This window comes from Emydura macquarii, unplaced genomic scaffold (assembly GCF_026122565.2).
Source record: "Emydura macquarii macquarii isolate MOO-44397 ecotype Brisbane River unplaced genomic scaffold, CSIRO-AGI_Emac_v2 contig_480, whole genome shotgun sequence".
NCBI lineage: Eukaryota > Metazoa > Chordata > Testudines > Chelidae > Emydura > Emydura macquarii.
Genome location: NW_027130617.1, coordinates 9,611,341 through 9,637,004, shown reverse-complemented (window position 1 = coordinate 9,637,004; position 25,664 = coordinate 9,611,341). Strand labels below are relative to the sequence as shown.

The 25,664-nt window shown below is 44.0% G+C and overlaps 1 protein-coding gene across 5 annotated transcripts in view; it reads left to right on the top strand.

Annotated features, from left to right (window-relative positions):
• Positions 1-25,038, top strand: part of CCDC18 (coiled-coil domain containing 18) — a 55,578-nt gene extending 30,540 nt beyond the window's left edge. For 4 of the 5 annotated variants that reach the window (XM_067538456.1, XM_067538455.1, XM_067538458.1 and 1 more), the window contains 8 exons: positions 4,029-4,128; positions 5,639-5,755; positions 6,218-6,361; positions 7,546-7,749; positions 9,625-9,762; positions 18,019-18,219; positions 22,496-22,998; positions 24,327-25,038. In XM_067538456.1, coding sequence (XP_067394557.1) covers positions 4,029-4,128; positions 5,639-5,755; positions 6,218-6,361; positions 7,546-7,749; positions 9,625-9,762; positions 18,019-18,219; positions 22,496-22,998; positions 24,327-24,363 — 1,444 coding nt within the window. In that variant the 3' untranslated portion in view covers positions 24,364-25,038. Of the gene's footprint in view, positions 1-4,028; positions 4,129-5,638; positions 5,756-6,217; positions 6,362-7,545; positions 7,750-9,624; positions 9,763-18,018; positions 18,220-22,495; positions 23,012-24,326 lie in introns of all 5 variants that reach the window. The other variant, XM_067538457.1, reaches the window with a different exon arrangement.
• Positions 25,039-25,664: the final 626 nt, after the last annotated feature.

The window sequence follows — 25,664 nt, the reverse complement described above, 5'->3', positions numbered from 1 at the left end:
TGGAGAAATTTTTGGACTCCCTGCCACAAAGCTCCAGGCAGGAATTCAAGGTGCTTGTGGAGGAAAGGAAAGCAGTAGCCAGGTCTTTCCTTCAGGCAGCCTCAGACACAGTGGACTCGGTGGCCAGAAACATGGCATCTGCAGTGTCAATGAGAAGGGCATCATGGTTCCAATTGTCGGGCCTCTTGGCAGAGCTCCAACAGTTCATCCAGGACTTCCCTTTTGTTTGCTCACCAGACAAACTCTACGCTGCATGGGCTGAATGACTCCAGGGCTATGTTATGTTCCCTAGGTCTGTACACTCCATTGTCTGTCAGAAGGCACTTCAGTCCCCAGCAACTGTAGAGGATTGAGGGCCAACCTAGAGGGGACCCCTACAGAAGGAAAAATAGGGGATATAAAAGACGCTAGAGTCAATCTCAGACGGGGCCCTCAATTGGGCTCGAGCCGTTACTACCCTGGAGGAAAAGAGACTTTTTGAAGGTGCACCCAAGGGCAACCTACCAGCCATTTCCCAGGATTCACACTCCCTATTGTTTTCAAATCGCCTTAGGCCTAGTCTCCCAGCCTGGTTCCTCCCTGGCTACCATAACATTGGATCGTTGGGTATTCAACACATTAGCAACCGGGTATATTCTTCAGTTTACCTCACTCCCATCTTCCCATCCACCTTCCCTGTCCTTTTGCAGGACCCTTCTCGTGAGCAACTCCTCATCCAGGAGATACAAGCCCTTTTGCAGGTGTGAGCTGTGGAAAATGTTTCTCGAGAACTGAGGGGGAAAGAGTTTTATTTCTGCTACTTTCTAATCCCAAAGGCAAAAGGAGGTCTGAGTCCCATCCTGGACCTGTGAGGCTTCAACAAATACCTCAAGAAATCTAAGTTCCCACGGTCTCTCTAGCCTCCATCATCCCCTCTGGATCCGGGCAACTGGAATGCCACCCTTGATTTAGAAAATGCCTATTTCTGTATCTCCATCTTCCTGGGCCACAGGACATTCCTGTGCTTCATGGTTGGCAAGCAGCACTATCCGTTCACGGTGCTCCCCTTTGGCCTATCAATCACACCGTGAATATTCACCAAATGCATGGCGGTGATGGTAGCCTACTTCAGGCAGCAAGACATACAGGTCTTCCCTTACCTGGATGATTGGCTCATTAGGGGTCGCTCAAGGATGAAACCTGGGCCTGTTGATAAACAACAAAAGTCAGTGGTCCAGAAGATAGAGTTTATTGGGGTGATCCTAGATTCCACCCCAGCCAATGTGCTCCTACCGAAAGCCAGGTTCCTGGCCATGTTGGAACTCATAGCCAGAGTGTCAGCCCACCCTATCACCACAGCGAGGGTATGCCTCAGGCGGCTGGGTAACATAGCGCCCTGCACTTATGTGGTCCATTACGCCAGGCTACACCTCAGACCTCTACAAATGTGGCTGCCGATGGTGTATTCTCCATCCAGGCACCATCTGGACATAGTCCTTACAGTCACTCCACTGATTCTTCCCTCCCTTTCATGGTGGACAAAGCCACATCATGTGATGAAAGGGGTACCTTTCATGGCTCCGCAGCCGACGTTGTCGCTCATATTGGATGCTTCAGATCTAGGGTGGGAGGCTCACCTAAGTACCCACAAGACCTAGGGCCTCTGGGCCAGGGAAAAACTGGCCCTGCATATTCATGTCAGGGAGCTCAGGGCAATCCGACAGGCATACAAAGTGTTCCTGCCTCAACTCTCCGGCATGGTGGTTCAAGTACTGATGGACAATTACAGCTTCAGTGTACTCTATCAACAGGCAAAGGGAAGCCAGGTCCCCTGCCCTTTGTCAAGAGACACTTCATCTGTGGAGCTTCTATGTGGCGCACAGTATTCACCTAGAAGCCGTGCACCTCCTGGGGACTCAGGAATACTTTAGTGGATCTCCTCAGCAGGTTCTTTTTCTCTCGCCACAAGTGGTCCTTGCACCTGGAAGTGGCCAACATCAACTTCCAGAGGTAGGGTACTCCCCTAGTGGACTTATTCGCCAACAGGTGGAACAAGAAGTGCGAGCTGTTCTGCTCTCTGCAGCGACTAAAGGCCAGCTTGCTGACCAACTCCTTCCTTCTGTCTTGGTTGGATGGCCTCATGTGCGCCTTCCTGCCAGTATCTCTGATCCACAAGGTCGTCATAAAAATCAAGAGGAACAGGGCATGGACCATCCTGATAGCCCCGGCATGGCTGCGCCAGCACTGGTTCAGGTTGCTGCTCGATCTATCCACAGCCCGCCCTTGGATACTTACATTATGGCCAGATCTTCTTTCTCAGGATCATGGCCGGCTGCTTCTCCCGAACCTGCACTCCCTATACCTGACAGTATGGATGCTCTGTGGCTAAGCCTGGAGGAACAATCTTGCTGTGCGCAGGTCCAACAGGTCCTGTTGGGAAGCAGGAAACCTTACACCAGAAAGTAGTATCTGGCCAAATGGAAGCACTTCACCTGCTGGGCAGCTCTTCACAATATCTCCCTGTCTAAGGTATCTATCCAAGCTATTATGGAGTACGTTGCTCCATCTGAACCAAGGTTTGGTCTTGTCGTCAATCAAGGTTCACCTAGCAGCCATAATCACCTTTTTACCCCCTTCTTCAGAGCAGAACGGTCTTCTCATTAGATGACAGCTAGATTGGTCAAAGGCCTGGAACAGCTCTTTCTGCCTGTGTGGTACCCGATTCCCCAATGGGACCTTAATTTGGTCTTCTCCAAACTTACTGGACCACGCTTTGAGCCTCTGGCGTCCTGCTCTCTTCTGCACCTGTCCTGAAACATGGCTTTCTTGGTGGTGATCATGTCAGCAAGACAGGTTTCGAAGATCAGGGCTCTGACCTCTGAGCCCCCCCAACACCATTTTTCATGAGGGCAAGGTCCAACTACAGTCACACCTGGCTTTCCTGCCGAAAGCAGTACCTCAGTGTTTCACATCAATCAGGCTATTTTCCTACTAGTCTTCTTTCCGAAGCCCCACAACTCCAACAAGGAGAGGCGACTTCACACATTCAATGTCAGGAGAGCCCTGGCTTTCTACATCAAAAGGACTAAACCTTTCCACAGAGCCACACAGCTCTTTGTTGCGGTCGCTGAGAAGATGAAAGGGCTGCCGGTGTCATCCCAGAGGATTTCGTTCTGGATCACAGCCTGCATCCGGGCCTGTTACGAATAGGTGGGCATCACACCTCTGGTTTCATTCATGGCACATTTAACTATAGCACAGACGTCCTCGGTGGCCTTCCTGGCTCAGGTCCCAATCCAGGACATCTGTAGAGCCGCTACCTGGTCATCAGCGCATACCTTTGCATCCCATTATGCCATTACTCAGCAGACCTGAGACAACGCTGGCTTTGGCAGAGCAGTGTTGCAATCCACATGTCCATGAACTCCTGCCTGCCTCCAGGGTACTGCTGCTAAATCACCTAATTGATAATGGACATGAGCAAGCACTCGAAGAAGAAAGAATAGTTACTACCTTTCGAAACTCTTGTTTTTCAAGATGTGTTGCTCATGTTCCTTCCACAACCCACCTTTCTTCCCCTCAGTCATAGCTTCCAGCAAGAAGGAACTGATAGGGTGGGGGGATGGCAGCGCCCTATGTACTGGTGCATAAGTGCACCGTTGTAGAGGGTGCTAGAGCCGGCTCTACAGATACCACTAGGGTAGTGGTGGGATCACTTTCTCCTCTTTCAAGGACCTGTGTATACCACCCCATTTCAGATTTCTCCCCTCTAACATGCACAATCAGAAGCGGGGAGTTCCCTTTTTCATCAGAATAGCACCAAGACAGAAACTGCTTCAACCAGGAAGTTGGGACTGAGAATGCTAAGTACAATCAAAATTAAATTAAACATATTTAAAAGAAAAAGCACTTGGAGTTCTAGAATATCAAGTCTCTCAGATTTATGAAAACTTGATTTTTTTTTGTAATCTGGGAGGGTTGTTGATGAGATCCAGCTTTCTAAAGGAGAGAGAACATCTACATTGTTTGTTTTTACATGGAAATTGCAGGCATTGTAAGGATGAAATTGAGGACAAAAAGCAAGAACTTCTTGACATGGACCAGGCACTGAAAGAAAGGAACTGGGAACTGAAACAGAGAGCAGCTCAGGTTAGATCTTTCTAAACATGTTACCAGAATATCCTGTTGAGTGTTTATTTAAAATATTACAAGTCTAGCATTTACTAATGCTCAAATGATCATTAAGACTCCTTACTGCATTTCAAGAAATGAGGACTTTTTCAATACAGTTGATTTATCATAGCTGCATATTATATTCCAGTTCAAGGGGTTCTGTGTCTGTTTGCCTACTGTTGAGGCATTTGTAAAAAGGGTATGTCTAAATTTTTTCTATGCGCCTTTGTGAGGCTTCAGTCTAGTGCTGATCAAGCTGATGGACTGTCTGTTAGAACCTCTGGGGGAATTTTCTCTGTCACCTGCCCCAAAGACTGTTTATCATGGCAATTAGATCAGCTAAGATGGTCTGTGAGTTTCCATCTTAAATGGCTTGACATTCGTCACCCAGCCTTATGTGAGGATAAGATGGAAGTGTATACTCATCCCATAGTCGTTCCTAAAGTGGTCACTTTCCTCAGTCAACACCCATTATCAGGGACAGTCAGGTTGCACACTTTGGGTGTTGAGGGCCCATAACTACTACTTGAACAGAATAAAAGCTTTCTGTAAATCCCCAAGACTTTCTTCATTTATAGTAGTAAGGTTATGGCACAGGCAACTTCCTGTCAGTTTGACTAAATGGATTGAGGCCTGTATTGAAAAATGCTATCGGTTAACAGGTATCCCTGTCCTCAATAGTATCCAAGCACATTTTACTAGATCTAAGGCAGCCTCTGAACATGCTTTTGTAATGTTCCTGTTGTGGAAATATGTAGAGCTGCTGCTTGGAGCTCAATCCATACCTTTTCACAACTTTAATCTTGTTCTGGCTTCAAGATATGATACCCAGTTGGGAGAGCAGTCCTACAATCATTGTTTAACAAGTCTTCTCCTTAGAGAATTGTTTTTGCCTATCATTCTCCCAAAAATGGGGATTTGTACTGATAGTACTCAAGAAAGAAAAAGAAGGGTTATTGCAGAGTTTTGGCTGGAGTCTGAAGAAGTTGATGGAACTGAGGGTGCATGAAGGCCACATATCCTTACATAATGTTGCCTGAAAAGCTCAGTAGCTCGAGATGAAGTACATGTGGCTCCCAGTAATCAAAGCACTTTTTGCTTTAATGCATTGTGTAGGCACGTTCCGAGAATGACTATCTATACTGACAGTCTACTCAAATAACTCAATGTAAAGCTGAGTAACCTTTCTGTCTTGTGCTCTCTGTGTTGAGGTATGGACAAGAAGATGTGTGAAATTATGGAATTAGAATTGTTTTTCCCTTCTGTCTATGTACTTGGCTTCTGCGAATAGATTTCTAAATGCCAAACCTCTAATCCATTATTTGGTCAGCGTCACTGATTACACTTGGGACCACATTCTCAGGGCCAAAAAGGATTAGTTTCATTAGGTGTGTTGAATTCTTTTATATTCTATAAAAGAATGTTTCTGAAATTCTAAATACTATTTCAAAACAGTGTTGTTTTTTTATTTCTTTCTTATATTTAGGTTACCCAGTTGGATATGACTATTCGTGAACACAGAGGAGAAATGGAACAAAAAATAATTATATTAGAAGGCAATTTGGAGAAATCTGAGTTAGAAATTAAAGAACGCAATAAACAGGTACTTTTATTAAAAATTTAAAATAAAATCCTGCTAGCATGGTAGAATGAATAACCTAGTGTCTACATGAGATTGAGGAATGGATGCAAGTAAGAGCTGGCCTAGGCTCTATCTAGATAAGACAAAAGTGATGTTAATGGGTTGGAGGCTTTTTAGTTTTTTGGGTGATTTTTTTCTTTTTTTCTTTTTTTCTTTTTACCAGAGAAATTATTTACAGTTCACCAATTAAAACTAAAAATTTTCAACAGAAATTGCACTAAGGAAAGAGAACCTAGCCTTGTTACTTCCTAAAATGTTCCCCATCATTTCATTAAAATAGGAAGACGTGTTGGTGAAACATTGGTAAGGGGACTCAAAGGCAGATATAGTATCTGAACTACTTCTGACTTTTGAATTTGTCAGGATTTCATGGTGTCCCTTAAGAAAAAAGCTGTTCTGATTTTAAATGTATTTTGTATTTAGATTGAGAGTTTAGATTGCAAGCTACAGCATTCTAAAGATGAGCTTCGTGAAAAAGAGTTTGAACTGCTCCAGAGAGATCAAGAAATAAATAAGCTAAAAAAGGAAATTGAAAGAAAGCAACAGAGAATAACAGATATTGAAAAAGTAAGTTGTTTTCTTGGATAAATGTTTTTCCAATTAATCATTATTAGTTTGCTCACTGAATATTCTTTGTTTTCAGTCTAATGGATTGTTTGGTTTACCAAGCAATAAACAACGGAAGAAAGTTGTTTTCTCATTTAATGTTGTGCTTTCAAGAAAGCATGTTTTTTGTAGTGAAATTACTTTCTGGAGTTCTTGCTGAAGTTGATTGTATTTTCATTATTGAATTGTGATGGTATTGGTGTAACCAGTTGCTTAGAAACAGTTATGTATAGACATTCCTTATCTCCCTTCAAAAACAGGGTTCTACACTTTTCTCTTGGTATTTGTCTGCAGGATCATGAATCCCATAAATTAATCCAGGATTCCAAAGCACACACTGTAATTTTGTATTATGTGAGACTTTTAGGACAATCTTGCTGCTTGTTTTATGCTCTAGCAACCTTCTGAGTTAGTTATGGAAATGTGTTTCACTGAAATGCAATTGAAAAGGCAAAACATTAAAAAAATTTTTTTTTACATGCTGCATAACTAGCTTGTGGAACTCATTGCCACAAGATATCATTGAGACCAAGAGCTGTATGGGATTCAGAAAAAAATAGATATTTATATGGATAACAGGACACAAATATTGTATCTTATCTAATTTAACTTTATTTTACAAGGGATATAAACTTTAATGCTTCAGGACAGTGGTTTTCAACCCGTGGGGCGCTTGCAGCCCAATCATCACACAGCTGCGGCCCATGTGACATCCTCAGGGCCATACAGGTAGTATATATATTGTGTGGATGCAGCCCACATAACACAGAGAGAGCTGCGTATGTGGTCCACAATGGTAAATAGGTTGAGAACCCTGCTTCAGGGTATAAACCAACCACTAACAATGTAAGTTAGCAAGAAACTTCTCTTATGGGCAAGTTACTTCATAATTGTCCACTTTAGGATTTCTTGCACCTTTCTCTGAAACATCTGGTACTGGCCATTATTGGGGAGAAGATACTGGAATAGATGGACCACAGATCTAATTTGCTATGGCAAGTCCTATCTTCTTTTGTAATCTTCCAGGATCAGTAGACTCAGAAAGGATTGCTGCATTAAATTATTTTTTTTTAAGAGCAGGGGAAGGAATACAAATTGTTCAATATCTGTTTTCTTTAAGAATTTAAATTATTTACCCATTACAGACAGTGAAAGATCAGGAGACATGCATTGCAGATCACTACAAGGAAGTATTAGATTTAGGTCAGCAGTTGAGGCTAGAACGAGAACAGATGCAGCACATTCACTTGGAACTGTTGGAGACTCGCCGGCTGCTGGTTCAAGCTCAAAGAGAAACGGACAGACTCTTACAAGAACTGGAAGAAATGAACCATCTCTCTCGAGAAAAGGTGACCAAATATGTAACCTACTCAAAATAGCTTTAATTTTAGTGGCAGTAGAATTACCATTGAAAAGATGTTGATTTTAGAGAGTGAACTATACACTTTATTTGGTGCATAAAGTTGTCAGCACAGATACACATATTTAGTTTTGGATTGGCACGGAAGTGTTGTAATTTTTTAAAATTTGTTTAGTCATGTTTCAAGTTAAAAAATCATACTTTTGATAAGATTTCAAATGTCTCATGTGGGTTTGAACTCCAAATGCCTTATTTTGTAAATGGGTTAGGTCCCTTTGGTACATAAAACAAAAAGGAAGTAATTGAAATATTTACATATGGCAACTAGCTACTAGGAAGTAGATTGATGCTGACTCTTGCATGGGAGCCTTCTGCCCATCTTCCTTCTTTTTTTCTTCTCCCTGCATGGAGGTCAGACTCAGATGCAGTTCCTAAGCTCTCCTGAACATGATACTGGTCCCTCTTTGTGCCCCCTGGGGTATTAACCATCTCAAAGAGGGTGGGGAGGAGGGGCTTGTATGCTGTATCCTAAGAGATGGTGATGCACCATGTATATTACTCTACTCCACCTCCACTCCTAATGTGCTCCAGGAAACTCTAAGAAGGATTGTGCTTCATTCAAGCACCTGAGCATCTTTCTGCTCCTTAATCACTGTGTCTTGCCTAACAATAAAGCTATAACACCATTCGCACTCTCCGCCGCCGCCCCCCCCCCCCCCCCCAAAAAAAAAAAAAAAAACAAAACAAAACAAAACCCAAAACCAATCTACTGTATGTTCATGAGGCTGTTATAATTTTTAGCCTGTGCCCCACCCTGGGGACAATTCAGGAAGGAATTATTCTAAAAACTATAATTTAGCCTCAAGTATACAGTAGGGAGCTTTGTAACTTGATTGCAAAGCAAGACACAGTGATTGAGGAAAAGGAGGCTCATGTGCTTGAGACACTGGACTGAGATTCATGCGATCCGAATTCTATTCCTGACTCTTGCCTGTGAACTTCATCTCTCTGCGTTTCTTTCCTATTTGTAAAATGAGTATATTTACCTACTTCATGGGATGTTGTGAGGATGAATACATCCAGTGTTTGAGAGGTGCTCAGATACTACAGTGATGGTGGCCATAGAAATACCAAGAGAGAGTGAACCTTACAGGTCATGATGCAGCAAACATGACAGTTAATTTACTGTTGTGCCAGTTATTAGTCTCTGGAAATAGCTACTTGCACAGCCACACTGTTTTAGCTGAACCTATTAGCACTGCTTTCGAAGAAAAGTAACACAACAATTTTTTTTTTTTAAATGTGAATTTGTAAAGGAAGTATTTTAAATAACAAATAACATCTAGTTTCTAATGATTTAATAATTGTCTGGGGCAGTGTTCTCAGCCCTTGGGCCGCTTGCAGCCCAGTCAGCACACAGCTGCAGCCCATGTGACATCCTCAGGGCCATATTAGTACTGTTGAATGCGGCTCACAATGGTAAATAGGTTGAGAACCACTGGTCTGGGGTTACTGGCCTTGGTGACATGTAATGTGACCACGTTTATAACAATAAATCCTAGTCAAATGAATATAAATATATTCTGGCACTGTTCAGTTGGCTTGGATTTGCTTTAGAAACTAACTAAAAACAAACTGGTTGTAGCTTACTGGCTCCTGGGTTCTGTTTCTTGCTCTGCTTCTGACTCAGTGTGGATAAATGAGGTAAATGCTTAACCTCTCTGTGCCTCACTGCATAAAATGGGAAAATAACATTCACTTGTTTCCCAGTGTTGTTCATTCTTAATTAATCTGTTTGGATGTAAGGTGCCATGTAAGTGCAAAGTGCCAACAGCTTATTATTTATTATATACTATCTTTACAGGAAGCTCGCGCAAACCGTTTGGCAGAAGAACTGGGTGCTGCCCAAGCACGTGAAGCTCAGTTACAAGCAAAAATGCAAGCTGAGATAAAAAGGTTTTCATCAGAAATAGACTCCGTAAAGGAGGCTTATCAGCTGGAGGTAAAATATAAAACTGAATTGGCCCTAGCATTTTTACTGTATTGTATTATATGTGTGTTTTCCTCTACTCAGTTCAGACTAACTACACAAATATCAAAGGCAGTTGAAATTTGTCCCAGACCCCTGTGGCTTGGCCATGTCCTTTCTGCTTGCCTTCTGGACCTTCTGCAGACAGAGCAGAAGTTTAGCACTCCCACCTTACTTGTGCTCAACATCTTAGTTTTGCACAGTAGTCAATAATCATCCAGTCAGTTCACGCACATTATTTTCAACTTTTTCAATTAATCTCTGGACATTTTCTGAATGGCACCACTAATAGAACTGCTGACTACCCACTTCCTCCCCCTCATAGTGGAGCAAGCACAAGAAAAGCCTAAGCTAAAATAGTGTTCCATTAGAGAATAAACATTCTGTGGAACTGCAGATGGAGAGCTTTGCCACAACTGCTTCCAATCTGAGCTTGCTCAGGCGGCTACGGTTCTGAGTCTGAAAGGCAGGTTTTGGCCTGTGTTCCTTGGCACATGAGCTGAGACTCCACTGGAGATGCTTCCAAAAGACAAATAAGTCCTCCTCAGTGCTCAACAGGCAGGTCCATCTAAGTCCCCAAGGAAGTCTTCAGGGGTAGTCAGAATATCCCTTTAAACCCTAAGGCCTAGCCCTTGTCTAAAAGGGAAATCTTGAAGAGATCCCTTCTCATGTATTTAAATAAGTAATTGAGTCCTTGGTGAAAGAATCCAACATACAATCAGACTCCCAACCTGCTTGGGAATAAGAAGTGAGTCCTTCTGAAGACATTGGTTTGCAGTATCGCTCAAAGACTTAAAAACCCTCACTCAGGCTAGACCTTACAATTGAAAAGCCTTAACCAGAAAAAGGGGATACTCTTCCCAGAAAGGAAGATCCCTCCAAAAGTCTAAAGAAAAGTAAAGAATCCAAAGCACAAAAGAAGGGGGGGGGGGGGGAACACCCTAAGAAAATGTCTTGGAGCAAATGAAGCCTTCATAGCCCTAGTTTCTTCTTTGTGTGATTGCATATGTGCATTCCACTCTAGGGGTGTGCACACCATGAGCACAGTCGGTGGAGATTTTTTTCCCTGGGTAGTACCTGTCGGGGTGGCTGAAGTGCCCTCTGTTGCTGCATTCTGATAGCTCCAGTATGAAGTGCCCAGCCAACCCTACACCTCCTCAGTTCCTTCTTACTGCATGTGATGATCACTGGAACTGCTATCCTTGCTTTTGCAAGCTTTCTCAGTGGTCTTTTTCTTCTTTCTGTATATAGTTGTAGTCAGTTTTTAGTTAGTTTTAGCTAATTTTAGTGAATTTCTATAACATGGTGTTTTAGCAGAGTGTTATCTGTTTCCCAGTGCTGAGGCATGCATCGGTCATCAGGCTTTAAGCCCTGTACCTCTTGCAACAAGGCTCTGCCCCTGAGCAACCTGCACTCAAGCTGCCTGAAATGCTTGGGAGAAGCTCATGTTGGGTATCGTTGCCAGGTTTGGAGGGACTTTAAGCTTCGCACAAATAAGGACCAGAAGCCAGGCTAAAAATTTTGCTCATGGAGGCAGCACTGAGACCTCCATCTGAGCCAGGTCAGTTAGACTCTGCACTGAGTGCCTCAGCATCAGCAAGCAGTGCTCCTCCTGCTGTACTGTGGTCCTGTAACCGTTCACCATCCCCAGTGCCGAGGAAAAGGCATAAGAAACAGATGGCCGAGAGGAGGAATCTCTGCACTGCAGACGGACAGGCATGGGGATCAGAGTAGAGTGTGATCTAAAGCAAAGCACTTCTCTGCCTCGGTACCACAGAAGTCGCCACCGTTGACTCCAGCACCTATGCAGGCAACGTCGAGCCTATTACCAGAAGAGCCATCTACATATGTGGCACAGCGTGATACCTATACTGTCTCAATACTAATCACATTGGAGGCATTTGCTGCTGCCAGACATCTTCTTTTGCTGTCGTACTGCTGGTGGCATCACTACCAAGAGTCAGTGTTATCAGTGCTGGAAGGACAGGAGGGAACCTGCTGGATCTTGTCATCCTTCAGTACTGTGCCCTTTGGTAGTGTCAAAATAGAAACTGGCTGGAATGCAGGCCTCAGTGTGGGCATCTTCACTATGGCACCAGTCTCTGGCACCATTGGGAATGGCACCATCGTGGTCAGTGGAACCGTATTTGGAATTGGAGGTCAGGTCTTACTCCTCCTATCTGAGGAGCTGGCCTAGCTATTCCTTCAGGCATTTCCACTTTTCCATGGACCTGGGCACAGGAATACCAACAAGTGCATGGTCAGCACCGATCCACTGACCCTTTTGAAATCCATAGGGGTTTCTCCCCAGTTTTCCAGGGCTTATTCCAGCTGCTCCTATTTGGTGGCCTCAGAAAGAAGGGTGGCAGCACCCGGTCTGCATTCCAGTACTGAGCCTGGTGCCAAACTGCATGAGTCAGCTCAATGAGATCCTGCTGAGAAAGAAAAAGAGGAATAGCTTCCATAGCTGGCGCTGGTCTCCTCCTCCCCAGATGAGGCAGTCTCAGGAGGGGGTGTGTCACTTCCTTTGTATGATTAAGGCTCACTAAGAGTTGTTGAAGAGGGTGGCCTTAAATCTGGGCATACAGCCTGGTTCCTTCCCATAGCCTAGTTGACATTTTAGCCACTGCTGGCCCCTCAAAAGTAGCCCTGTTTCTCAATGAGGCTGTTATGGGCTCTGTAAAGACCTTGTGACAGATCCCCTGCTCCCTTCCCCCACGTCAAAAAGGGCTGAACAAAAATACTTTTTCCTGCCCGGAGTTATAAGTTCCTGTACACCCATCCCCACCATCCCCTGGGATTCCTGCTGGTATCTGCCGCCAATGAGAGAGAAAGGCAGGGTCATCCAGGTGCAAACCCAAAATCAAGACTCAATAAATTAGACTTGTTCAGTAGGAAATTTTATTCTTCCCAGGGGTTACAACTCAGAATTGCAAACTAGCAGGCGCTGCTGGACAGGTATGATTTTAATATGTAGGACTCCATACAGAAGTTCAAGGACTTGTTCCCACAAAAGGCTATGCAAGAGTACTCCATGCTGGTGGATGAGGGAAAACCAGTGGCAAGGACCTCATTGCAAACTGCTTTGGATTTGGCCGACTTGGCAGCCAAGTCCATGGGGTTGGCAGTGGCCATGCACAGGAGTTTGTGGCTACAGTCCTCAGGACTTTCACAGGATGTCCAGCAAACCCTTCAGGACCTATCTTTCAAAGGAGCTTCGCTCATTTCAAAAGACTGATACGAAGCTGTATGGTCTAAAAGACTTCAGGGTGATCCTTAAATCCCTTGGATTATACACAGCTCCTTTAAGGAAGCACTACAGACCTCCACAGCCCATTGGTACTCTGTCCTGGCTGCCCATCAGGATCTGCAGAGAGAAAGAAGCAGGGATTTTAGACATTTTGATGGGATGCTTGAGAAAGTCATGCTAGTTCCTGTGATGCCAGACCCTGTTTTGCCTTTATTTGCAAACTGCCTTTCCCACTTTCTCAGTGTGTGGTCTCATATCACCATGGACTGTTGGGTGTCGAGTATTGTGGAAGTGTGATACCCCCTCCAGTTTATTTCTACCCCATCTTCCCATCCTCCATCCCTGTTTCTCTTCAGGGACCCCCTCATGAAGCACTTCTGGTCTGGGACGTTCAATCTGTCCTTTGGGTGGGAGCTGTGGAAGAGGTTCCTCAGAATTTAAGAAGGAAGGGGTTCTACTCATCTCATTTCCTCCCAAAAGCCAAGGGAGGTCTCAAACCCATTTTAGACCTGTAGCAGCTCAACAACTATATCAAGAAAATAAAGTTCCATATGGTCACCCTGGCATCCATTGTCCCCTCTCTGATCCCAGGAATTGGTACACCACCCTCGAGTTAAGAGATGCCTATTTTCATATATTGATATTGCAAGGACACAGAATTTTCCTCAGATCCATAGTGAACCACTCACACTACCAATTCATGGTCTTTCCATTAAGTCTATCTGTGGCTCCACGGGTGTTCACAAAATGCATGGCAGTAGTGTCAGCTGTCCTCAGAAGATTAGGAGTTCAGATCTACCCTTATCTAAATGACTGGCTAGTCAAGGGCCAGTCCAGGACTTGGGTATTGTCCAGTGTTTGACTCATCCAGATGACGTTCAAGGCTGTAGGCCTTCTGATAAAGGCAAAAAATCTGCCTTTGCTCCGGTGCAGAGGATAGAGGTTCATTGGGGTGGTTTTAGACTGTATTCACATTTTTCCTTACCTGGACGATTGGTTGATTGGGGGAGGTCCAAGTCCCAAGTGCAGAAGAGCATGACCCTCACTTGCTCCACATGCAGCAGGCTGGGACTAATTAACAGAAGTCCACACTAACCCCAGTGTAACTCATAGAATTCATTGGGGCTACCCTGGACGCTTCCCAGGCCATAGCCTTCCTGCCTCAGCCACATTTTGAGGTGATGGTCTATCATCTCCCAGCTGTATCGATGCCGCATGACAACAGCCAGGCACTGCCTACAGCTGTTAGCCTGCATGTACGTAGAGAGACTAGCTCGCCTGAGGCTCAGACCACTTCAGGCATGGTTGGCCTCAGTATATGTGCCAAGCAGACACCCATTGGACCGGGTGGTCACAGTTCCCCCGCCCATCTTAGCCTCCCTAAACTGGTGGCAGACTCCCAGGGCAGTGATGAAGGGCGTTCCGTTGGGTCCCGTGGGTCACCCTAATTTCCAACACATTGGACGTAGGATGGGGAGCCCACATCAGCATCAGCCTAGGCATTCAGGCTCTGGTCGGGGGAGGAGAGGTGCCTGCACATTGACATGAAGGAGCTGAGGGCCATTCGCCTATCATGCAAGGTGTTCCTCCTATTCCTGACAGGTAGAGTGGTGCAGGTGGTGCAAGTGCTGATGGACAACACCGCAGCCATGTTTTACATAAACAGGCAGGGGGGAGTGCGCTCCTTGGCCCTCTGCGAGGAAGCTATCCATCTGTGGGACTTTGCCGTGAGACCTGATTTCCACTTGACTGCCTCTCTTCTACCCTGCCACGACTGGTTGTTGCACCCAGAGGTGATGGCTATGATCTTCCAGAAGTGGGGCGTTCCCCAACTGGATCTATTCGTGTTGGCCTGAAACAAGAAGTGTCCGAGATTCTGCTCGCTCCGGGGTCGTGAGATTGGGTCGATTTCCGACACGTTCCTCATCGTCTGAACGGGGACCCTCATGTATGTTTCCCCACCCATTCCGCTCCTACCCAAGGTCCTGCTGAAAATAAAGAGGGACAGGGCGAATGTTATGCTCATCGCTTCAGCCTGGCTGAGACAGCACTGGTTCAGCATGCTGCTGGACCTTTCGATCGCCCCACCCCTGGAGCTCCCGAGGCGACATGACCTTGTATCCCAGGACCACGGTCGCCTGTTGCACCTGGACCTGGACTCCCTGCACCTCATGGCTTGGAGGCTCTGTTGCTGACAGAGGGGGAGAGAGCCTGCTCAGTACAGGTCCAGCAAGTCCTGCTTGGCAGCTGGAAGCCTTCTACACAGGTCGTGTATTGGGCTAAGTGGAGGCGGTTTACCTGTTGGGCGGAGTCCCTGGGTATTCCGCCTATACAGGCGATCCTGGAGTGTCTGCTCCAGCTAAAGTTCCAAGGTCTGATGCTGGCCTCGTTGAAGGTTCACCTGGTGACCATTTCGGCCTTTCATCAGCCACTACAGGGGAGATCGCTGTTCTCCCATCCCATGTTGGTCAGGTTCCTCAAGGGGGTGGAGAGGCTGTATCCGCAGGTCCGTGACCCACTGCCTCCCTGGGAACTCAACCTGGTCCTTTCGAGACTCACGGGGCTGTCCTTTGAACCCATGGCTTCATGCCTTATGCTTATCCTTTCATGGAAGGTAGCCTTTCTGGTGGCCATTACCTTAGCCAGGAGGGTCTCCAAGATTAGGGCCTTGACCTCGGCGCCCTCTTATACAGTATTCTATAAGGAACAAGGTTCAGCTGAGGCCGCATCCAGCCTTCCTACCCAAGGTGTTTTTCCAATTTCATCGTAACCAAGATATTTTTCTCCCCCTGTTTTTTCCCAAACCTCATGGTTCGGAGGAGGAGAGGAGATGGCATTTGCTGGATGTGAGACGATCCCTGGCCTTCTACATTGAGTGAACAAAGCCATTCCGGAAATCGATGCAGCTCTTTGTTGCAGTGGCTGACCAGATGAAAGGCTCACCTGTCTCCACCCAGCACATCTCCTCGTGAATTACATCATGCATCAAGTTCTGCTACGACCAGGCGAAGGTGCTACTTCCGGGAACCATCACAGCACACTCAACCAGAGCTCAAGCCTCATCTACAGCCTTTCTGGAGAGAGTGCCCTTGCAGGACATCTGCAAAGCTGCCACCTGGTCATCGGTGCATACCTTCATGTCCCACTACGCTATCGTCCAGCAGGCGAGAGAAGACACGGGATTCGGCAGAGCGGTGCTGAGGGCAGCTCACCGGTAACTCCGACCCACCTCCAAAAGTATTGCTTGTTAGTCACCTATAGTAGAATGGACATGAACAAGCACTCGAAGAAGAAAACAAGGTTACTTACCAGTAACTGATGTTCTTGGAGATGTGTCACTCATGTCCATTCCACAATCCACCCCCCGTCCCCGTTGCTGGAGTTGGCAGAAAGAAGGGACTGAGGGGGCGTAGGGCCGGCAGTGCCTCATATACCACGGCATGTGCATGGGGCTCCAGGGGATGCTGGAGCCGGCCCTATGGGATCTGCTAGGGGGAAAAATGTTCAGGGTAACCGTGCATGGAGGCGTGCATACACCTATAGTGGAATGGACATGAGCAACACATCTCGAAGAACATCAGTTACTGGTAAGTAATCTTGTTTTATGCGTTTCTGCCCCTTCCCCTTTTCCACTCATGCACAGAGTGCTGCTGAAGATCAAGTGGGATCAGGACCGGGTTATTCTGATGGGCTCACCAACACTGGTTCTCCACACTTCTAGATCTCTCAGTGGCAACTCCAATCCCACCTCCATCGCACCCAGACCTGATTCTTCAGGACCAGCTGGTCAGCAGCTCCACCCACACCTGAGCTCCCTTCATCTAATGGCTTGGAAGTAGTAGAAAACCCTTCACCAGAGCTACTTACCTCTCAAAGTGGAAACAGTTCTCTGTTTTGGACATCGCAATGTGGAATCTCGCCCATGCATTCATCCATACAAGACATACTTGAGTATCTATTGCATCTGAAACAGCAAGGCTTTTAGCAATCTCCTCTATCAAGGTTCATCTTGTAGCAGTATCAGCTTTCCACCCACAGATGGATAACCAGTCCATTTTTTCAAATGATGTATGTCTGATTCCTAAAAGGCCTAGAAAGGTTGTATCTTCAAGTAAGAGCCAGTTCCTCCCTGGGACCTGAACTTGGTCTTATCAAAGCTTATGCCTGGGATCACTATTTAAACCTTTGTCAACATGCTCCTTATTATACCTCTCTTGGAAAGTGGTTTTCTTAGTGGCCATCACTTCGGTCAAAAGGATCTCTGAGCTCCATGCCCTCATATCAGAGCCTCCATACACAGTCTTCTTTAAAGATAAGGTGTAATTACGTCCTCACCCCAGTTTACCCCTGATGATGCTAAATTTGACTGAGCTGATCTGCAGTCTGTGTCTATGAACTCTGATCCCTTCACCTATTCAACTGTTTGGGAGTCACCTAGTGTGAAATGCACATGTGCAATCACTCAAAGAAGAAAAAACAGTCACTAACCTTCCATAACTGTTGTTCTTTGAGATGTGTTGCATATGTCTATTCCACGACCCACCCTCCTACTTCTCTACATCAGAGTTTTCTGGAAAGAAGGAACTGGGGGGCGCAGGGTTGTCTGGGTGCTTTATACCGGCGCTATCAGCATGCAGCAGCAGAGGGCGCTTAAGCCACCATGACAGGTGCCACTAAGGGGAAAAAATTTCCAGTGACTGTGCTTAGGGCATGCACACACCTCACGTGCAATGGATATGTGCAACATATCTCGCAGAACAATATTTACGGAAGGTTAGTAACTGTTTTCTCTTAGTCGGATCCTGAAGGTGTGTCAAACACCATGATGATGTGTTAATAGTGATGAGTTTTGAAATTGTTACTTGCACCCCTTTCAGTATATAAAAATGTTATGTGAAATGAGAAAGAACAGTGTTAAGGAAAGTTGGCATAAAACAAAACCTGTATAATTTTCTCACTTTATTTCTTAAAACTTCTAGAAGCTTGCACATCAGACAAATCAGGAAAGGTGGCAGATGTCCACAGACAGCCAGAAATCTGGCTCTCATCTTCTAAGCGGACAATTGCAGCAGCTGAAGCAGGAGTTAGAAGAGGCTCAGGATACTGTCAATAATCTGCAGCAACAACTTCAGGCCAGAAATGAAATGGTTCAAGCTGCAAATGAAGCACTGCTTGTGAAGGTTAGTTAACATAGCAACGTGCTGTATGTGAGACATTTAAGGTGTCTGTAGGCAAAAACAAAGGCTCCCTTATGCCAACAGAAGTTAAGAAAATGAAACTAGTTACCCAATTTTTTTAATTACCCTCTTTTGCTCCATGTTTATTTTTACAATGAGTGGGAAGTACTTAAAAGAGTTATAGTATAGGACCAGAGCTTCACTCTGCCATGTGGAAGAATTGGATTTGAGAGCAGCAGGAGTACACATGCTCTATATATGTGTAGTACTTTTGCACTTGTCTTTATTTGATTTTATGTTGTTGGAGAATTGGTCTGAAATCAATTTGTCAAGGTTTTGAATTCTAATCCTGTCCTCCAAAATGCTAGCAACCCCTCCCAGATTGGTGTCATCTGCCAATTTTATAAGCCTGCTCTCCACTCCATATTCAATATTTTCATTAATTATTTGGATAGTACTGGACCCAGGACTGATTCCTGAAGGATCTTACTAGATAGCTCACCCCCCCCCCCAGTTTGTGAGCAAACCACTGATAATTACTCTTTGAGTACGGTCTTTCAACCAGTTGTGCACCCACAGTCTAGTAATTGTGTCTACCACATTTCCCTAGTTTGCTGATGAAAATATCATGTGGACTGTGTCAAAAACATTACTAAAATCAAGATATAATACATTATCTGCTTGCCCCTTATCCATTATGTCAGTAACCCTGTCAAAGAAGGAATTAGGTTGGTTTGGTATGATTTGTTCCTGACAAATCCATGTCTGACTATGCCTTATAACCCTATTATATTCTAGATACTGTACTCACAAACTGATTGGTTAATAATTTGTTCCGGTGTCTTTCGAGGTATCAAAGTTAGGCTGATTGGTCTAATTCCACAGATCCTTTTGGTTCCCCTTTTTAAAGATATGTACTCTGGGACCTCATCTATCCTCCATGAGTTCTCAAAGATAATGCTGCAGTTTCTTTTTGATATAGCTTTAGTGCCATAAAAGAATGACATTCACAACATCAATCATCCGCTTTCCTGCTTGGCAGGAAAGAAATAGAAAAGCTACCCCAAGCAGAGCCCTCACACCACAGTGGGAGGGAGGAAAGCCAGAGACTCCATGAAACTTTCTAAGGACATAACTGTTGCTAAATCTAGTTGATGTGGAAGGCACTCAGATACTATAGTGATGGATGGCAGTGTAAAACCCTGAGAGAGATGATGGTACTGTGCTGCTAATGCCTATTTCTAGCAGGTCCACCGATGCAGGAGGGGGAGGTAGGGTGCAATTGCCCAGGGGCCTGGCGATTTTAAAAGGGCCCAAGGGGATGGGAGGATAGATACGTATCCTCCTCTCCCCCACAGCCACCTACCCCCAAGGACCCCCCTCCCCTGAGCGGAGCTTATTTATTATGCACCATGCAGGTTCCCAGGTGACTAAGGTGGTGGTATCTGGTACTCAGCTTTACAGGTTCATCAGTAATCTCCCTGGGGAGTCCAAGGGACCAGGAAGATTAGTAGCAGCTACTGCCACCTCAGTTGCCCAGCAACCTGTATGGCACATAAATAAGTAAAAACTTCTGGCAGAAGCCCACTCAGATCTCAGCCATTCCTTTCTAGGCGGGATCACTGACTGTTCTGCCCTGGGGCCTGGAATTGCTGTCGTGGGTCTGATTGCTAGTACACTGCCCACTCCACTAGTTACAACTTTGAAAAGAGAAGGTCATCTTTCACTTCCCTTTATTAATTTTTTTGCAGTGACTATTGGCAAGAGTCTCATCTTTTATATTGATTTTTGATGCCTATAATATTTCTTTAAAAATGTAGTGTATGTGTATTTTGGACTTTTCTCTCCACAAGTATTCACATTGTGTTAGATAGATTATGGAGTTTCTCAGTCCCAGTAGTCATCGTTTTCCCTCAGCAATTTTATCGATTGAACTATTGGTGTCATTGAGGATTGTCAGCACTAATAAAATTTCTGTTGTAATGGCAAATGTTACTCCTCTCTCCTCCTGTACACCTCAACTCTAGCTGAGGGCTTCCTTCAAGGAAGTGCTGAGTGTGTGGCAGTTAATTCCCCCCCTGCAATCTGAGTGTCAGTTTTTTTCCACTGTTTTATAGCATGTCCCAAATGGGCCATCTTGGAGTGAATGTCTTGCTCTGTACATTGAAGCTGGCAATGGTTCTCCATTTTTTCTAATGTCCTTCATTTTGGAAGTCTATTTTTTTAAAGGGGTGAGTCTTCGAAGCCAGAAAAATGATAATGCACTTTTGTAATGGGAGATGATTACAGTGAGACTGCCTTCCACATGCTGTTCCATGCATTTTATACATTGGAAATATCATATACCTTCGTATGCTTTTGATCATATTGTTGCTGATTTCTATTTGGCACCAAATAAAAACTGACCCTGATGTTTATACTAGGAGACTTTGCAGAAGAAACATCATTTTATTATTTGTATAGCAGTAGTGCCTAAGACCCCATGTTGTAACCAGGACCCATTGTGCTATGCTCTGTACAAATACAGAATAAACAGTGTGTGGAATTTGTGAGAGCCCAAGGGGCCCACCACCCACCAGAAAAAAATAAGGGGTGCTCAGCACCTTCCGGGGCTGGTCTGGCCAGCAATCCAGCAACCTGCTTCACAGCATATCAGCTAATGGGCTGTGAAAAGCCACTCCCCACCCATCAGAAAATATTAGTGGGTGCTCACTGCTCAGCACCCACCGGGCTGCTCCAGGAGCAGAGCAGGACCAGCCACTTCCAGCTGGGCAGGGATGCTACATGCTGCTCTTTGCAGCACGCGCAACTCACCTCTCTATCCCTTAGAAGAGCTAGCCCTGCCCTGCCCCTTCCACATGAGACCCCATTCTGTTGCTTTTGCTGGGTGTCCAAGCTCGGCCAGAACACAGGCCAGCCCAGTGCCCCTAGAGCCAGCACCCCGCAGCTGTTCCATCCACCTAGGATGCTGCTCTGTGCAGTGCGGCAGCTGCCTGCGAGAGCCCGGCCGGGGAAAGCAGCTTCCCCCTCCCCTCCACCCTGTCCAGGCTGACTACCAGGGGCAGGGGCAAAGTGAACTAGAGCTCCCCTTTTCCCCCGCACCAGCAGTTTCCAGTTAACTTGGGCCCCTGTCCCGGCAGGCAGCCTGGGGCAGGGAGGGGAAGCCACCTCCTACAGCCAAGCTCCTGCAGGTAACTCCTGAAGCAGCCGGGAGGGGCTAGGGTTGGAAGCGGCTCCCCACCCAGATGCCAGGGAGAGCAGCCAAACGTGCCAGAGGGGTGCAGCAGGAGAAGGACAGAGCCACCACCCCACACCAGGTTGGGGAATAGGGGAAAGCACGGCGGCCAGGGGTGGGGGCATGTCCACTGTGAGACACATTAGCCACGTGACCAGTCACGTTTCCTTCCCCACCCCTCCCTGAAACACTCCTCTTCCCCCCTGCCGGAACCCACTGGCAAAAATAAAAGTTGGCACCTGGAGGAGTACAAGGAAATGAGACAATATATGTCAGCATGATTAGCAGTGGTCTCGGCACATTAGTGGCCTACTCATTGTCAGTTTTTTGTAGGCATCATGGCAATGGAGAGTTTAAAGGAGGGATTTGAAGAAGGATAATGAGGTAGCTTTACGGATGTTTACAGGGGAGCTCCTTACAAGCATGAGGGGCAGCATGGGAGAAAGTGTGAAGGTGCTTATTTGAAAATATGACCAGTGGATGATGAAGAGTGGAATCATTTGCCAGTCAGAGGCAAGATTTGAGATCTCTATAGTGAGTGAAAGATGATAGGTAGGGTGGGAATAGGACTGGAAAGGCCTTGAAAATGAAGGCAGATACCTTGTGTTTGATGTAATAGAGAAGGGGAAACCAGTGGAGGGGTGTAAAAAGGGGGTGTTTTGGCTAGTGAAGAAGTATAAATAGTAGCTTTGCAGCAGCATTCTGAATGGATATGAGCAGGGCAGTTTCCAAGGCCAGAGAAAAGAATATTGCAGTAATTGAGACATGAGATGAGAGCCTGGATGACCGTTTTAGCCATGTAGATGTTATACAGAAAGAATAGGCGAGATTTAGCCTGGACATGAGAAACTAGAGAGAGCTTCAAGTTGGAGATGATGCCCAGGTTATGGGATTGAGTGACAGGCAGGATGATAGTGTTTCCACAGTAATTGAGGAAGGAGGTAGTGGGAAATATATTTACACATGGCACAGAATATAGAGGATAGTTCTAACTGACATTAGCATTTATTTAAAATGCAAATTATTTGTTTTATTGAATTGTAGGAATCTGAAGTAACAAGATTACAAACAAGAATTGCTGGGCATGAAAGAACAGAAGGCATTAAGAAGCTACCAATCCCACTTGTATTATCAGCTCATACGCTCTTCGATGTTCAAGAACAGGATTTTTCCAAACATTCTCATACTTCATACTTCAAACATAAAAAACTGCGTCGTTCTATAAGTGCTAGTGATCTAGGTGTTAAAGAAGATGATGATTCACTAGATCTATCAAAAATCATGTTAAAAGACTTCAAACAAATGCTTGCATTACAGCCGTCAATGATTCCAGAGATTCAAAAGGATTTTCTTCATACTCCACCAAATAGTTTGAATGAATCTTCATTCGATCCCCTCACATACACTGTAGATGAAGATGTGACATCAGACAGTAATGACTTCCAAACACTTAGTGGAATGCTAAAATATATCAACAAAGAAATGAGGAAATCTGAAAATGCTTCTGTACAAATATCATCTGGTATAAGCGCAAAGGAAAATCAAATGTGTGCTTCTGTGGTACAGTAATTCTTAATTTAATTGTGTCTCCGTTTATGTTGGAATGGTTCATTGACATTTTGTATTTATCTATGGCAGGGATTCCCAAATGTATCCAGTGTGTAGATCACATTTTAGTAAGACCATTTCATAAATCACCTCCTTACCCAACAGGTTTTTTTATTCAAGGTACACTGTCAAGTAATTAAGGACCAAAATTTAAGTTTGTTTTGTTTAAAACAAACATTCACACAACATAATAGGCCAAATTCTGCTCTCAGCTGCACCAGAATAACTCCACTAACTTTAATGAAACTGCTCCCATTTTATATTGGTGTAAATGACAGCAGATTTTTCCCCCGTGCCAATAGAAATATTTCATGAGTCATCATTCATGTATTTTATTAGCATTTCAAATGGATGTTTTTAAAATAAACATTCCCCCTACAATATTGAGGACTTGAACACAACACTGTTCAAGATCAAGTTTTTGTTTGGCTTTAGTTTGGTGCCTTTAAAGTATTGCACGGCATAATTATTCCTAGTAGTGAATTCTAGCAGCCAACACTTCCTTTTGGAACATGAACATGAAACTGATTTATAAACCTAATGAAACTGACTAGTTCACTTTTATTATTGAAGCTGAGTGAAGTGCAGAATACCAATGGCACAACTGGAGAAAAATCTGATTTTTAAAATTCTTACAATTTTGAGTTACCGTAATGTTGCTAATGACATTAAAAACATTGTGTATGCTGACATTATTCCTTTAAAATGTATAATCTTTATGGGTTTAATAGGATTATAAATGAGTATTTCTTCATAAATCATTCTGCTTAATTTGTTTTCTTATTTATTTACAAGATTAGTTTTTGTATACATATCAAGTCAGTGGTCTGAGCAACTGTTGGATACCCATAGACTATGAAACACATAGGCCAAACCAGACTACGAGCTATGGTTTGAAGCTTTAGAATTTTTGAGATACTTTAGTCTATGAGCCTATACTATATTATTTATCTAAATGCTGACATCTCCAGAGAAGTTCTCTCTTATGGTGGTAGAAACTATTATAAAGTTAACACCTATTAATGTTTCTAGTCCAGGTAGCAGGATGTGAGAGAGAAACTGTGTGGACTTCAAACTTGCTGTAGCTAGTTCATTTTATTTTAATATTTGGTCAGCTCCATAAGAGAGATCTTATTTAAGAGAAACACTAGAACTAAGAAGAGAGTTCTGCAAGACCACACTCAGTACAAATGGATTTTGATATGGTAAATTAAACAAGGAAATTGAAATTAAGATTCTGACTACAAATACTACTTATCTATTTCAGGAACCCAGATTGTGAAGAAAGACTATCACCAGTCTGACAAGCAATAAACTATAAGTGGAACTGTTGGCAACACAGCATTGCATTCAAAAAGGAAATTTTAATTTAGTAGAGTTGTATATAGTTAAATATATTTATATTAATTGCAAATTCCAACCCTCTTGTTTTTTCAGTTTTAGTTTTAATATGATTGCTTTGAAATCATTTGTATGGTAACTTTATGTTTTGGAAATAAAGTGTTTTAAAAAAAAAAAAAAAAGTTACGATTTGTAGGGATAAATTTGGGTTTCTTTGTTACTAGAGTTTATGAAATCGGAGTCCTTAATCTTTATATTTAAATTCTACCTAAAAGTGTTCGAGTCATTGTTTCATTAGCAATTTTTGTTGAGAACATTTTATTTTCAGTGTAGAGCAAATGTCAAATATAAGGCAATTTAGAATATAGGTTGAGTGTAATATTCAATCAAGACTTTAAATAACATTTTGCTTGCTTCACTTCCACAAGTAGCTCATTTATCTAGGGGAAGGAAACTCAAGGCCTCATCCTGCTGTTTTTGAAGTCCATGGAAAAGTTCCCATCTGCTTCAGTCAAAGCAAAATTATGCATTTAAGTTGTCTTATTAAGTTGTAATACATGAAGTTGTGTAATTTGATTTTTGGCTTCCCAAAAATCTCACTCAGTTTAGCCATTAAAAATGTCTTCACTATGCTCCCAGTCTCTAAAGTTTAAAAAAAATGAATACTGATGTGTAGAAATCATACATAACAAATCCAGGAGCTAGTTGGATTTATGGGCATGAAGTCTTAATTCTCTATGCAATCCTGAATCAACATAGTTGAGATTCCAAAGCTTTATAGTATTACATACCCTCAGAATGAATCATGCTAAAAATGTACTTGTGTGAAAAACCTATCAGCAAAGCTATTAGCTTTGAAAGTATTTCAAAGGAGCAGAAAATAATATAATGCAGTTAAGCATTTAAGGCCCAAATGGGCATATTTAGAAAACATTAAGGGTGCATCTCAACCAGCAAAACTAGTACTTGTATTTAAATAATTGTGCAAATGAATTGTAGCTAAATTGCTAAAGAGACACAGAGGTTAGGTATTTTTACCACTGTCAGAAAACTTGCTTCACCAGTGCAACTATACCACTGATGGCAGCTCCTGAAATACAGGTACAGATTTTCCTTACATAGACAAGGCCTAAACATCCAAGGTATGAGTTCCTACAGTTCCAAATAATGTGTGACTAATTGTTTTGGCTATTTGGAAAGATTTATGCACTGTAACAAAAGGACTTAGTCTACTTTTGGAAATAACTACATTGTATATTCTGGT